General features: G+C 39.1%; 1 protein-coding gene across 1 annotated transcript in view; it reads left to right on the forward strand.

Annotated features, from left to right (window-relative positions):
- Window positions 1–16,906, forward strand: part of LOC126109514 (DNA (cytosine-5)-methyltransferase 1-like) — a 128,855-nt gene that overhangs the window by 56,371 nt on the left and 55,578 nt on the right. Inside the window, exons 27-28 of the mRNA XM_049914535.1 lie at window positions 15,394–15,487; window positions 15,581–15,732. Of these exons, the coding sequence (XP_049770492.1) occupies window positions 15,394–15,487; window positions 15,581–15,732 (246 nt within the window). The remainder of the gene's footprint in view (window positions 1–15,393; window positions 15,488–15,580; window positions 15,733–16,906) is intronic.

A 16,906-nucleotide genomic window follows, 5' to 3' on the forward strand; every position in this document is an offset into this window, starting at 1 on the left:
GTCGAATGGAAGGACCGAACCAGAGACTTTGAAGGTTCTGTGATAAGCTATGCTGTGACTTCCTGGACTTGTGCCATAGGGTTGAGAACTATAGGGTTCCCCTAAATGGGTCAGGTGTGCACTACACATCAGAGACTGCTACGCATGTAGCTGACTGTGTGTGGGGTGCACACAAGGATTTTTTAGATTCATTGAATCCAGATAACAGTTAACTGTAGGAAACCCAGAAGTATCAGTGTAAAGTCAAAGAAATGCCTTCCAATATTACAATCCCAATGATAAACTGCAGACACATTCGCATCAGAGTGTCAGAGTTTGTAGTGCTCATGAAGAGCAATGAAGCTCACATAATATGAGATACGAAAGCTGGTTGAACCTGAAATTGACAACAGTGAAATATTTGAAGAAAATTTAAGTGTATATTGAAAGGATAGGCAAATGGGAAATGGTGGTGAGCGTATTTGTTACAGTAGACAAGTAACTCAAATCCATTGAGATAGAAATTGAAGCTGCATTTGAGACTGATTTGGCAAGAGTCAGTGTTGGGGGACGGATAAAATAATAATTGGATTCTTCTACTGCCCACCAGACTCCTCTCCTGATGTAAATGAAAACTTCAGAAAAAAACCTCAGTTCACTTTATACATAAGTTTCCCAATGATACTGTAACTATCGGTTGAGACTTTAATCATCCAACAGTTAATTGGGAAAATTAAAGTTTAGTTAGTGCCACATGATAAGACATCTTGCGAAACATTACTATTTGCCTTCTCTGAAAACTATCTAGAACAGATAGTTGGAAACAATGCTCATGATGGAAATATATTGGATCTGCTGGCAACAAAGAGACCTGACCTCTTTGAGGATGCCCACATCATAACTGGTATCAGTGACCATAACACGGTTGTGGCAGCCACAATTACCAAAGTACAAAGGACAACCAAAACAACCAGAAATATATATATGTTCAAAAATGAGATAAAAATTCGATAGTGTCTTATCTCAGTGAGAAACTGGAAACTTTCAGCACAGGGCTCGAGCATGCAGAGGAACTCTGGCTCAAGTTTAAAACAATAGTTGACTAAACACTGGACAGATAAGGACCCAGTAGAACAGTTGATAATGGGAGGGAATCTCTGTGGTATACAGTCAATGTAAAGAAACTTCTCAAGAAACAGAGATTACTGCATAATTAGGTATAAAATAAAGCATAGGGCTAAAGATAGAGAGATGCTGAATGAGACATATTTGGCTGTCAAGAGAGTAATGCATGATGCCTTCAATGACTACCATGGCAGAATGTTGTCAAATGACATTTCATAAAATCAAAGAAATTATGGTCATTTGTAAACGCTATTAGTGACTCCAAAGTAACCATCCAGTCCCTAGTGAAAGGGACAGGAACTGAAATTGAGGGTAGCAAAACAAAAGCTGAAATGCTTAACTCCATTTTCAAATGTACCTTTACAAAGGAAAACCAGATGAGTCATGGCAATTTAATCCTTGCACCACTGAAAAGGTGAATGAAATAGGTATTAGAGTCAGTGGCACTGAGAAACAGCTGAAACCATTAAAAGTGAACAAAGCTTCAGGTCCCACTGGAATTTCTGTCAGATCTATACTGAATTTGTGGCTGAGTTAGCCCCTCTTCTAACTATAATGTATCGTAGATCCCTCAAGCAAAAAGCCATGCCCAGTTCTTGGAAAAAAGCACAGGTTGCACCCATGTGCAAGAAGGGTAGTGGAAGTGATCCACAAAACTATCACCTAATACACTTGACATCTTTTGACTATAGAATCTTAGAACATTTTCTGAGTTCAAACACCACAAGGTATCTTGAACAGAATAACCTCTCCATTGTCAGCCAGTATGGATTCTGAAAACATCAATAATTTGAAACCCAACTTCCACTTTTCTCTCACATACTGAAAGATCTGGATCAAAGCAGTGATTTAGATGCAGTATTTCTTGATTTCTGAAAAGCATATGATTCAGTACCACACCTATGCTTATTGTCAAAAGCGATATCAAATGAAATTTGTTAGTGGACTGAGGACTTTGTGGTACAGATGCAACAAGTTATCGTGGATGGAGAGTCATCATCACATGTAGAAGTAACTTCGGGTGTGCCCCATGGAAATGTGTTGTGACTCTTGCTGTTCATGTTGTATATAATGGCCTTGCAGACAATATTAATAGTAACATCAGGCTTTTTAGAGATTATGAGATTATCTATAAGGAAGTACTATCTGAAAGAAGCTGCATAAATATTCAGTCAGATCTTGATGAGATTTCAAAGTGGTGCAAAGATTGGCATCTTGCTTTAAATGTTCAGGCATGTAAAACTGTGTACTTAAAAAAGAAGAAGAAGAAGTGATATCTTTTGACTGTTATATCACTGAGTTACTATCGGAATTGGCCAACTCATAGAAATAGCTGGGTGTAACACTTTGTTCTGATATAACATGGAATGACTACATAGGGTCAGTTGTGAGAAAATAGGTGGTAGACTTGGGTTTATTGGTAGAATACTGGAGAAATGCAATCAGTCTACAAATGAGGTTGCTTAGAAATCACTCGTGCCAGCCATCCTAGAATACTGCTCAAGTGTATGGGTCCCATACCAGACAGGACTAACAGGGGATATTGAATGTACACAGAGAAGGGCAGCAGTAATGTTCACAGGTTTGCTTAATCCATGGCATAGTGTCACAGAGGTACTGAAGAAACTGAACTAGAAGACTCTTTAAGATAGATGTAAACTATCCTGAGAAAGTCCATAAACAAAGTTTCAAGGACCAGCTTTAAATGACGACTTTAGGAATATACTACAATCCCCTACATGTCACTCACATACGGATAGTGAGGACAAGATTAGAATAATTACAGCATGCACAGAGGCATCAAACTTCATTCTTCCAGCACTCCACATGGGAATGGAATAGAAAGAAACCATAATAATCAGTACAATGGGACATATCCTCTCCCATGCATGTCTCAGTGGTTTGCAGAGTACAGATGTAGATGTAAACTGTTAAAAGTGGAGCATTTCCAGAAACTGCACATTCATGTGACAATGCTCTACATAGCACAACTGTTAAAAAGCATTGCTTGACAGCATTGCTCCCACACTACCACTGTGGCAATGTTTATTCACAGTGTAATGTGTTTGAGTAAGCCACTGGCTGCTTTAACTCTGATGCCTCAGGTTTTTGGAAAAAACTATTTACACTATCTGTTAAAGAGGAGCCCCCAGATGACATGGTTGAATTTTGGTCTGACTTTGTACATGTACACACCGTTGGCTGATACATATACGATTAAAGCTGCAGTTTTCTACAATAGCAAGAATGTCCTCCAGAGTACAGTAGTTTTGTTTATTTTTAGTGTTGTTATCAATCCTGGTAAGATATATAAGGAGTGTAAGCACTGTCACATGTTTTTGACTGATCACTGTGAAGGGTATGAAGATGCCATATACTCATGTGAGACAGCGTTATCAGCACCTGACCGAGTTTGAAAGAGGCCTCATTGTGGGTCTCCGTTCAGCTGGCTGTTTGAATTGTGCAGTATTCAGATTTGCAGGTCTTGAGGTGTGTCAGTAGTCCGATGTCGGACTGCACAGGGACACAAGTGCACGCCACCGTCAAGGTTTCGGTTGATCACATACGATCTCCGTTAAAAAGGTTTGATGTATCGTGCACCGAGCATGTTGTAACCCTTTCACACCTGTGCATTCCATTGACTCTGTGCAACAGTCCATGGTGTCCCACTCCACTGGTTGGAGACTACAAGCAGCTGGACTGGGGAATTACCACCCCATGTGTAAGCTGCCATTAACACCACAACATGAATGGCTGCATTTGGAATGGTGCCATGACTGGGAAGTGTGGATTGCAAATGACTGGTGCCACACACTGTTCAGTAGTAAATCATTGTTCTGCATTCTACATTTATGTCAGTACTCCACAAAGCATCTCTCAGTGTGTAATGGATGGCACTTCTCGTACCACTGACTGTTCCCCTGTTCCCTGTTTCGATTGCCAATTGTGTCTGTGGAGAATGATCATTAGTAAGCCTCTGTATTGGCTTTAATTTCTTGAATTTTCTCACTGTAGTCAGTTTGTGAGATGTATTTGGGAGGAAATTTTTACGATCAGGTGAAACTACTACTGTGGGTTTTTTGATTGCTCTGGGAGAATGCACATCAACCTAGAACACATGAAATATTAGTTAATTTTATTATATAAATGAATAAAAGATTTACTTAACTTCGTCATGCTTCTTAGCCACAGGAGTACTATATAATTTATGAATGTCATGGGCTAACAAAGCATCACTTGATGCACAGATTAACAAACTGTTCTCTTGCAGTACAAAACACAACACATATCAAGTACATTTCATCACTGTCCTATTCAATGATGTTGACTGCTGTGACTGAGGTCTCAGACTGGGGTGGAGGTCTCACTAGCTCGACATTATAATGACCTCAGCCCGAGGGTGAAATCGATGTGAATGTGCTGTCACAATCTGGATGGATGTTGTGGCAGAGCTGGCTGATTTTTTGCACAAACTTTATGGCAAGTGGTCATTTGCTCATGCATCCATGCCCTGCCAAGTATGATTATGGCAGGTGAGTTGCTTTGTGCAAACTGTGCTCCCATGACCTTGTTGCAAGAAAGGCAGAAGTTCCCACTGTAGGGATTGGGGAATCACAACATGCACATCATCATTCTCTGTATGCAAGAGCAGAACACTTGTTTGTGCAAAAAGTGTGTGATGATTTGAGAAACAGAATTGTGCCACTGGATGGAGGATTCTTTTCAAGCTGCATCACCACCCATGGCACATGTATTGCAAAACAACCTGAGTAGCTGAGACGGAAGCAGTTGCAGTGAAGCATCAAGGGGGAAATTTTGGAGACATTCAATATCCTGCAAACAGCTTTGAAAGTATGATTCCTCTGATGAATCTAACACTGTGTCAGTACTGATTGCTAACCGAAACCACTTGTCAACATTTGAATTTTGGGCAGTGGGCCTGTACGATGACTTATATTGACAATTAAACAATTAACAGAGCCCAATGTTACAATTTTTGTGCTGTCCAAGGTGGGATGAGCTTGACAGGATGGAACGAGGCTGTAAAATTCTGATGATGTGTCAGAAAATAGGACTTACGACCGTACAAATACTGGTAGAATTTCATAACACCATAGAAAATGATGACAGCCTCTTTTTTTAAGGCTGCCTGTAGTTACACTACACTTTGTGAAGAGTTTTGAAGGCAAAAGCAATAAGTCTCTCAGAAGAACCAATCCCATAAGAAGATGCATCCACAGGTAACATGACAGGATTAGCTGGGACAAAGTGAATCAAACACCTGCAACTCGACAATGCCTCTTTCAATTGCTGAAATGCATCCTGGAATTCCTTGGAGCATACAAAAGGAGCATTACTCTGGAGCAACCAGTTAAGTAGAACAGGAATTTGTGCAGCATTAGGAATAAATTTTATGTAATAGGTGAACTTCCCCATGAGTGATTACAGCTCCTTAGTATCATGGGATGCAGGAACATCTCTTATGGCAGCTGAGTATGATGTAGCTGTGCGTTTACACTGTGCATTTGTTACATAATCTAAATAGTTCAATCCTTCCTGGAAGAACTTTAAACAACAGTCTAAATTTGCTAAATGATCAAGAGGCATATGAACTGTGATGACAGTATCATCTAAATAGTTTGTAGAAGGGACTTTTTGTATTAACACTGTTCCAGGCGCTGTTGACAGTTTCTCCACAGAGTTTAATGCAAGGCATTACACTTCAGGACCAACGGTGTACAAAAAGTAAGCATTGCACTCCATATCTGTTATTTTTTTAGGCAGGAAATTGGCTTAAAATTGCTTCCTGTAGTCTGATCATTCTTCACCCTGACTGTGGTACAGGTTAAATTTTGGAGCAGCTACTGGTGGCAATGCTACTCATTTGTGTAGTAAGGATATCAGTTGGCTGACAGCAAGCAGGAAGTGTTGTATCTGCTGTATGTGAAACAATGAAAATTGGTTAGAGACATTTCCCATGGTGGTTCAGATGTGGTGAAATGAAATGTTATAGGACACACAATACAAGTGACTAGAAGCAGAGCAGCAAAATTTAGAAAAAAGACACATGCAACAGGCAGGCAGCTGGTGTGAATTATGAGCCAGTTAAACTCTGATCATCATCAGCATTTCTTGTGATGAGGTGATACTACCTTCATCTGACCATAATTGTGGGTTCTTTGATTGCTCTAGGAGAAGGCTCACCAAAATAGAACACGTGAAATATTAGTTCACTTTATTACATAAATGAACAAAAGATTTACTCAACTTTGACAAACTTCTTTGCCATTGGAGTAGTTGGTAATTCACGAATGTCAGGGACTAACAAAGCATCACTTGATGCACAGATTGACAAATTGTTCTCTTGAAACACAAAATTCAACATTTACAAAGTACATTTCATCAGAAACTTTAACGATTGTCACTGTTCTACTCGATGACACTATCTCGAACTGGGGCAGAGCTCTCAAATGCTTGGCACTGTATTAACCTCAGTGTGAGGGTGCTGTTATGCCGAGAGGGGAGGCATCGTCTTCAGGAATGCCTCTCACATGTCATTTTGGGTTGAAGTGAGCCTTCGTCAATTTCTATGGTTTTTATTTACATTTTGTAGCTTTACATCAAATACCTTTTTTTTCAATCATGGGCAGAGCTTGGAAGGCTACCCCCTGTCTAATAAACTTCACGCCATCGTGGAGACTCCCACCGTGTGACGTTCTTCTCTCTGCCTCTCCTGGTGGGAATCTACTGTACTCTGTCTTTGTATTGGGCATACTAGATTGACCTACAGTTTTTCACTCTGCAATGACCCGCTCCACTTTGTAATTGTGGTGCTCCACTCACGGTGATCTGTATTTAGCTGGTCTGTCCTTGCCTCTCGGTCTCCTCGTTTTTACCAACCCCCGTCCTGTTCTTTCCTCTTCCTGCTGCCCTGATGTCCCTTTTGACTCTTTGTTTGCATGTTATCCCTTACTCTTTGACTGGACTGTGCCGTTTGTGTTGTTCCTCTGTCAATTTCGGCCACTGTAGATCGTGTTACCAATGACCTTACAGTTTGGTCCCCTCCCCCTAATCGACCAACCAACCATAGATACGCATTGCCAGCTTTGGTGTGGAATTGTGATCTCTGGATGATACCACAGAAGTAGTACATTGTCTGACTCTTTCCAGGAAGTGGTCTCCTTAGATTCTAATTTGAACCTTTCCTTGATGCACAGTGTGTCTCTTGAGTGTCTTCCATTGGAATTTGTTGAGCATCTCTGCAGTCCTCTCATGTCAAATGAATGATCCCATGACAGTATGTGCCGCTCTTACCTCACCCTCTGTGCCCAGTAACTAACCATATTTCTGTCAACAATAAATGCTCCATAGACTTTGCATAAGCATTTGTGAATATTCCCAACAGTTTTTTTCTCTACAGTGAGAAATTCAATGATGGCACATTGCTTGTAATGTACATCACACACAAACTTCATTTTGAAACTGTCCTGCAGCTACGCTATCTGTCAGAAGTGATGGAAGTTTGGCACACTCATTGAGGAGTCTTCAAATAATTCATACATAATGCTTTGCATTAGTGGCATTGTTTTTGGCTGAGAAAAAAAAAATTCAGTGCATTACTTCTGGGCAACCCTCGTATTTTTTTATGTGGTCATTCCACTTAAGATTATTTTAGATAGTTACTCCTAGATATTTCACAGTAGATAATGTTTCCAGAAAAATAGTGCAGTCATAGAGCAGTGAATTTCTTTTCATACGAGTTCACAATATGTTACATTTATTTATGTTTAGGGTCAACTGTCAAAGCCTGCATCATTCATCAGTTTTCTGTCTTCTGGCATTGCTGCTTTCTTACAGACAACTGAATCAACTGCAAAAAGTCTTAAATAGCTTCCAACACTTTTTACTAGATGATTTATATACATTATGAACAGTAATGGTCCTATAACAGCTCCTTAGGGTAGTCCAGAAATTACCTTTACATCTGTAGATTTTGTTCCATTAAGGGTGACATGTTGAGTTCTACCTGCAAGGAAGTCTTGAATCCAGTCACAAACCTGGTCCGATACTTGGTACGCTTGTATTTTTTTCACTAAATATAGTGTGGGACAGTGTCAAATGAGTCGAGAAATGCAGCGTGAATCTGAGCAGTGTTATCGAGAGCACTGCGGATCCCTTTGCCATTCTGGAATATAAATATAATTTTGTGCATTATCAACAAATCACCATCATTGGTGAGTAATGTGGCAATCTGGGAAGAGGTCCCAGTATTCTGATGTTGTTGTGGAGAGACACTTCAGGGTTTGCCATTTGAGTTGTAACAAATTTAGCTGCATGCTCCTGAATTACACAATGGTCATTGATATCTCGGATGGAGTTGATATCCCACACACATTCTATCAAGGACAGATTTTGGGATCATGGTGATCACGGATGTGGTGTTGTAAGCACAGCACACACCACCACAAAGCACCACAGGGGACGATAGATTGACAACCCGCTCCAGAGATGGTGTATAGCCCAGCTATTGCCATACCGAGAAGTCGTAGCGGTGGTGCCACCAGAAAAGTGATACGTGCCAGCATGACAGCAGAGCGGCAGTTCTGAGCCAGCTCAGCTACTGAGAAGACCACCTTCTACTCGTGTACTTCATGCCACATCATCTGCTTCTAGAGAGTCCACACTAGTTAGTGTTCAGTGGACATTCTAGTGGGACGAGAAGCCTTACCTTCTGGAATAGTAGCTGCACCTCAGGATCCGCTGCCTGAGCCAACTTGTACAAAGTTGAGTATTCATTAATAAATGTGTGTGTCTTGTTACTAATCATTATCAGTGTTTCAGTATTCTCCTTTTTATCCTCTCATAGTGTTTCCTTTGGAGCACTATAAATAGCTGAGGGTGGCGACGAGGAAAATCTTTTCCTGTTGTTGTATCAAAAGTACGATACAACAGTGGAAGTACCTCAACATCATGTAGACAATTCATAGATACTCATGTCATGTGTGAACAATCATTGTCCTGTTGAAAAATGGCACCACAATATTGTAACTTGAGAGGTAACACGTAGGAACACAGGATACCAGAGGTCTCTCAATCACTATCAGGAGTGACCTGAAGTCATGCTCAGTGAGTCCTCATACCTGGATGGCAAGAGCAACACCACTTGGAACACACTCATTGTGCTGTGAATATCTCTGATGATATTTCCATGCACTGAGATGTAAATAATTCGGTGAATTCCTCTTTAATCTCTCAATATTAAGACAGTCATAACAGTTATTGTTGTACTTCATATCCTGGTGGCCTCTCTGCTCACAGAAATGCAAAGCATGACTGCTGTCTGTTCATTTTGCACCAATTACAGAAATGTAAATAATTTTGCCTAAAACACAACAGCAGATATTTACACTTATTGGTAACTATCTTTTGCATTACTCAAGGTACTTGAGGTAATGTAATGTTTCCACTACTTCCACACGTGCTTGTGAGTGTTGGCAAGGAATTGCACTGTAAACACCGATGAAAACTCATCAGCATCTGAAACTCATACGCTGATGTCAAACACATTTTCTGTGTTATAATTACTGCAGCATCAATTAAATATCTAGGCTTAACATTGCGTAGCAATATGAAAGGAATGTGCATAAGTTTGGTTGTAAGGAAGACAAATGGTCAATTTTGGTTTGTTAGGAGATTTTAGGAAAGTGTAGCTCATTATAAAGGAGACAACACATATAAACTTGTGCAATCCATTCCTTGGTGCTGCTCAAATGTTTGGGATTGCTACTTGCTCTGATTAAAGGCAAACAATGTGTGTGGGATATCAACTCCATCCAAGATATCAATGACCATTTAGAGCAGTTGTGGGCCATTTCGCCTCAGAGGAGGGCACAACAGTTTTATGACATCCTTCGCAACCGAGTGGGTGTTTGGTTAATTTGGGGGAGGGAACCAAACAGCGAGGTCATCGGTCTGATCATATTAGGGAAGGATGGGGAAAGGAATCAGCTGTGCCCATTCAAAGGAACCATCTCAGTATTTGCATGAAGCGATTTAGGGGAATCACAGAAAACCTAAGTAAGAATGGCTAGATGTGGGTTTGAACCATCATCCTCCTGGATGTGAGTCCAGTGTGCTAATGACTTCGCCACCTTGTTCGCTCTTCCCGACCAAATCGGTGCATGCTTCCAACCCAGGTGGGTGCAATGTCATATGTTAAGTTGACTTGTATTGCCAAGTTCTTTGCAAATTTGACTCGATTTTGTGATCATTGGAATAACATGACATAGTCTCTCCACCAAAAATGGTTTGTTCCATTTCCTGCTCCCTTTCTTGGTGCTTCACTGTTTTCGTCTGGCAGGATATTTATTGAAACCCATAAATGTTAAACTGTGTTTCCATTCCACAAAGATAAAAGTCTGATGACACAAAATGATTAGTTAACAGTAATGTTTTTTTTACATAAAGATAGAGCACTTGCAGCAACAGAAATTTTTTTCTATTTGCAACACATAGTTTCTTTTACCTTAAATTTATGATACATGAAAATAAACATCAAAATTCTGCACACATATCATGGCAAAAATTGACAGTGGCTATGAAATATGTGAATGCCAAAGCATACAGTTGCTACATTAACATGCTATAGTACAAACAATACATGATAATACATAATAGCACATAGATTATGACACACATAAATAAAGTAAACATATGTTATAAATTGTGGTGAGGCACTACTACATGTTTGTGTCTGCCACATGTCTGCCCTAACAGACGATCTCGTGCTGTAGCAGATGCACGTTAAAACATTACCAGAACCAAAATCTAACGTAACTTCTCATACCAGCTCCATCCACCTAATCTAATGTAGCAATCCCATCAATTCAGGTTTAACATAGTATAGTTGATCGTACCATGTTTTACATTTTCGGAGGTGATAACGTCGCTGCAGAAAGTTGAGGGTCACTACCAGATGTACACCAATTAATCTGTTGACAACACTTCTTTATTACACACACATATACAACAGCTAAGTGTCATAACTTCCCAGGAACCGGAACACACCAGATAGTACTTCAACTGCACTGACTCCAAGGCTTTGGGAAAGTTGTATGTATACATCTTTTAACAATTATGATCTTTGACATTATTTATGATACAAATTGTCTTTCTGAATCAGGTTATGTCTCCAGTTTAAATGAATATTCTCTAGGTCTCATAATCTGTGGACATTGCACCGAATTTCTCTATAGAATGTTCCAGAATTACAAGTTCAATTACAGATTTTTAGTTGATGATTTCTGTAAGAACATGTTGTCCTGACTTGCAATTTTAAAATTAATGGTTTATACAGTTAATTTACATTATGTTAAACAATCAGTATTACTAATTGAATTATAATTATAAAACTGAATGAAAAAGGTTACTAACATTTATACAATATTAACACTGATTCCAAACTTGTTCTTTCTCTTCTAAACATCCTGAAACTTTAAAGTGATAATGACTTGTCCTAATTGTACATTACTTGACCTGATTAAGGACATACATTAATTGGTCTGTGACACAATTTAACATTTTTGTTACAACTATTTCACTCTGTTGCACTAAGTGACCTTATTCACTAAGTGTCCTTATACACTACTCACATCTGTTTAAGCATGTATCGCATACTACGAAACCTGCTGTATTGGGTACTCCACGTGACCCAATACAGCCTGTTTTGTTACAATGTCACCAAGCAAAAAACCACATCACAAACTGTATGCATCTGAGGACAAGAGTTTTCTCTGTCAGACATTTCTTTACCACAGCACATGTGGTTTTTACCAAAAGCATGCAGGAGGAAGTGTTCCCAACTCCCAGCACTTCCTACGCAGACACCAAGCTGTCCACACAATGAGTTCAGCAACTTAATGTTCCTTTGGTGTGAAGTTTACATTTAATTTATTTCATTATCAGAACTTAATGGCTTGATTTAATTTATTTCATTATCAGAACTTAATGGCTTGCCATAGTGCTATCAGATAGGCAAATTATCTGTGAAAACATCAATGTGAGTCAGTTTTATGTGTCTATGAAGCAAACAGCACTGCAGGCTCCCACAATACTTAAGGAGAACCAATAGGCAAGACTGATACCATACTTCAGGACAACATTATTCAGCAGTTGCATCGTGGTCTTGGATCCCAAGACTGGAATATCTGATTCACAGAGCCTGTTAAATAATAGCAAGTGCAGCAAGATCTGACTTCTTTAGGTGAACTATAAACAAACCACCGCAGTAGCATGCATGTGGCATTAAAGCCTGAAATCCTCAATTGTGTTAGATTAGCCCCAGTAGTAACTCAAATTCATTTTTTGTATTTGCTTTACTCACTGTGCTAGATTAGCTTCACTTACGGTACCCCAAGTTCATTTATTTGTGTATTGTATTTTATTTTGATCTCTGTGTTAGATTAGCTTCACCCAATGTACCTCAAGTTTGTTTATTAGTAATTTTATTTTGCTTTGATCACTATGCTAAATTGGCTTCACTTACAGTACCTCCAAGTTCATTTATTTGTAAGTGCATATTTCCTTCATCTCTGTGTTAGATCACCCCTTTACTAGAACTCAAGAACATAAATGATGTTTCTCATGTTGTCTTAAAAGAATTGTGTGAACTAATTCCCCACACATAGATTTTGGGCACCTGTTATGAGAACCTGCAACACCTTCGTGCTGGACCGACTCAATTGAGAATTTTGATGACACAATTAACTGTGCCTTTTAACATTCTAATAAAGGAACTGTTCAATATTAGGACATCTTTTGTTACATTGTTCCTGAGTCTGCATTACTTTGTTTACATGATTTAAATGATTTAAACAAAATACAGATCTCACCACAATTGGGCATTGAGTTAAATTCAGTGATGACAAGTAAATATTTGTGCGAGACCAGGACACAAACCTGGATTTCCCACTTTATGGAGTGGTCGCATTAGCTGCTTTGGTTATCTGGACATGCTGCCTGACCCACATTCTCAACTTGTAGCATTCCCTGTGCATTATTCTCATTGCTCACAGCTTTATCTGATTCCCGCAAGAGTTCAGACACAGTGTGCATCCTCACTGTAATGTAGTGGTACTACAGTCTGCCAACACACTGTGAGAAAGGTACACATCAGCTGACAAGTTTTGAGTCAATCTCAGCTATATTAACCCTTTTGCGGCTGTTGAGGTCAAGTGTCCTGGCTGCCCAGCTGGCTGATGGGGGCGAATGTATTATGTGCCTGGTGGGCTGCCAGCTACCACAACCTCAGGATCACTGTACTCTATGCGCACTGTGGACTAGTAGCACTTTTGAGGATGCATAGAACCACTCTGCAACAATACTTATTATAAAATCAGTATCACACAGTATGGTCACAGTGGTTGCAGTTTCATATAACCACAAAAGAGAGCTTAAACACTAATCCAAGCTTTCTGTTATAAGTTTATGCTGGGCTGAGAGAAAGTTGTTTCAGAAATATTATAAGAACTTTTTTATTTGTGACTGAAAAATCCTATAACTAGACAGTTACACAACCAACATATGTGCCTGTAACCGATTAAAATTTCCTTGACATCAGAAAAATACATTTCAAGATACATAGTTTCAAAGTGAGCTGTACCTAGTGAAGACACCCAAAACCCAGACCATCTTCTGTTCCGTGTGGCATCAAATGTTATTGAGATGTACATATTTTACTTGCATTGTTTGCTTTTTTCAATATCGGATACATTAGTTCTATAGGATAATTCATGACCTTTCAGATTATGTATGATTGTATCATGTGTACTTTGTAGATTAGGAAATCAAGCTGCATTTGTTTGGCAGTGCATACCATTTGCAGTTTTGTGTGGTTGCAGGAGTTGCTGAGAAATTGCGCATATTTTGTTATTTTGCTGCACTGTTCTCTTTTTGTAACATCTGAGACACCAAATGATGTTGACTTATTGCCACAATATTTCAGCTGGCAACTGTCCAGCCATCTTCAGATGAGTGTCTGCCACTGGAGACCGCTCATTTATGGTGTCGGCTTTACAGCAAAAATTGGTGCGGAGGCATATGTGCATTGGTGGCCATCATAGGAGCATCCTCAGTTGAAATCTGTGCCCTCTGCAAATACTGTCCCATCTGTGGTGCATAGGCATATGCATAAAGGTGAAACTACATGTCCACCCTCTGCCACAATGCATGCTCATGGTGCCAAAAAAAAAAAAAAAACATCGGATATCACCAGATGTGTAATTATGAAGAAATGTCTTCTCTCAAAAGAAATTAAAGAGATCACAGGACCCCAAGCCTTGTCCAGTTGAAAACCGCCATCACGATTTATAAGATCTTGTGCTAGATGTATTTCCACAGATTCTTTAATTGCTGAATCCCTAAATGATCTCACTGGGATCTCTTTAATTTCTTCTGAGAGAAACCATTTTATTCATAATGACAGATATGGTGACATCTGACGTTTGTTTCTAGCACCACAAGTGCGCGTTCGGACATAGGGTGCCCATATAGTTATAATGTGACTGTGCACCACAGATGGAATAGTACTGGGAGAGGGTGTTGATTTCAATAGTGGACACGCCTGTGACAGCCACTAATGTGCATGTGTTCCCATACCATTTTTTGCTATAAGGCTGACACCATGAACTAGTACTCTACAGTGACAGACACTCACCTGAAGATGGCTGGTCAGTTGCCAGCCTAAATATTGTGGTAACAAGTCACAATGATCCAGCTGCAATGCTGAAACCTCATAGCATATTAATCCCATCTAATACGTCAGTTCATTAGGATAATTCATGTCCTCCAGATTATATATATATTTGTGTCTTTTGCCTTGTGGAAATTAGAAAATCAAATTATATTTATTATATTGGCTCATAAGGAGAAAGGAATCAGTAGTAGGTGAAAACTATAGTGCTTTCCAATGTTAATAAGAGGAGCAGGTAGTGATAACATTGGAAGGAATGTTAAAATGTGGACAACAGCGAGTCACCATTCTATTGTGCAAGTTTACCTGCTCCCATACCCAGGAGTACATGAGTGCTCTCTCTCCCTGGTATATATGAATGCCTGTAGCTCTCTGGACATTCTACTTATTCAGTGTACATGTTTGCATATAGCCATCTGGGCTTTCTACATATACCTGCACCCATGAAAGGGTCAATATTGTGTATTAACATTGCAGCAAGCATCAAGTCTTGATGCTGACAATATTAGTAAGAGCTGTTTCCATTTCTTGTTTTGCAGGACAGCCAGGGTAGGATGGATGCAGGTGAGGTGAACTATTGGCCAGATTGTAACAGGAAGTTGAGAACATTGGATATTTTTGCTGGTTGTGGAGGTAGCATATATTTGTATGTCATTAGCAGCTAAAGTGTGTCATTCATGACCCCTGAAATTCATTATGAGCTCCTTTCCTTCTCTCTCCTACTAGGTCTTTCATATGGTCTTCAGCAGTCAGGTGTTGCTGAGATATGCTGGGCAATAGAAAAAGATGTGGCTGCTGCAGAAGCCTTCAGCCGTAATCATCCACACTGCACTGTTTTAATGGATGACTGCAATTTGTTGCTCCAACTTGTAATGAATGTGAGTAAACGTTTCAACAGTTTAAGTATCCTTCTTAAATAATTAGACTGAAGTTTTAGAGGTATAGACATACTCATTTAAACATAGTACATATTTGGGAGAGACAAATCAGTAAGTTGACATATTTTGCATATTTTCATTCAATAACGTCATCTGGAATAATGTCCTGGGGTAGTTCATCTTTAAGAAAATAAGCCTTCATAGTTCAAGAACATGCTGTAAGAATAATGTGGTGCTCACCTATGATCACCTTGTAGACACCTGTTTTAACCACAGCTTTACCAAACATTTATTCCCTCATGAAGTTTGTTAAAAGACATAATGATGTACATAATTACAATACTAAAAGAAAAAAATAACATTCATTACTCCACAGTGTGGTTGCATTTAGCCAAAAAGGGGTGCACAATGGTGGAACCAAAATTTTTAATCACTTACTCAGTGATGTAAAATGTCTGACACGCAGCAAAGTAAAATTTGAAAACAAGCTGAAAAAGTTTCTCCTTGATATCTCCTTCTATTCTGTAGAAGAATTTCTATTATTAAAATGTGTAAAAGATTGTTGATGGTCAGCACATAGCTATATTTACAATTGAATGTCTAACGTCAGTCTAAACTGACTCATTCCACATCATTATGATTTATCATACAGATGATTCCTGGAACATGAAACTAACTAACTAATTACACAGTTCCATCTTATCAATTTAAAATTTTACCACAGTATGAGAAGACATCTTGTGGGCTGCTTGTAAAGACACACTTAGTGTTCATGTGAGAAAGTGAAAATTATACCATTAAAAGCAGGACATGCATGAGTTGTAGTGGTCAAATCAGAAAGTTAAATGAACATGTAAGTAGTCTTCAACTAACAATTAAAGTCCTAATGAGTGATGTGAAAAAACCTATATGTGTGAGCCATTACAAAAATTGTGCACACTTCCACGTGATAGCCAAAATGTTCCAAATATGAATATGAAAAAACTAACATCTACAAATATTGTGAACTGTTATCACTACAAAAATCATGCACATATATGAGTGACAGCCAAATGAAATTACTACTGAAATAAATGTTAATGATAAACATGAAAGTGTGAAGTGTGATGGCAGTGAAGTTCATAAACAACAGCAAACCACAGTGATGACAGAACCAAGAATCAGTTGCAAAAAG

The sequence above is a fragment of the Schistocerca cancellata genome, chromosome 12 (assembly GCF_023864275.1).
Source record: "Schistocerca cancellata isolate TAMUIC-IGC-003103 chromosome 12, iqSchCanc2.1, whole genome shotgun sequence".
NCBI classification, from domain to species: domain Eukaryota; kingdom Metazoa; phylum Arthropoda; class Insecta; order Orthoptera; family Acrididae; genus Schistocerca; species Schistocerca cancellata.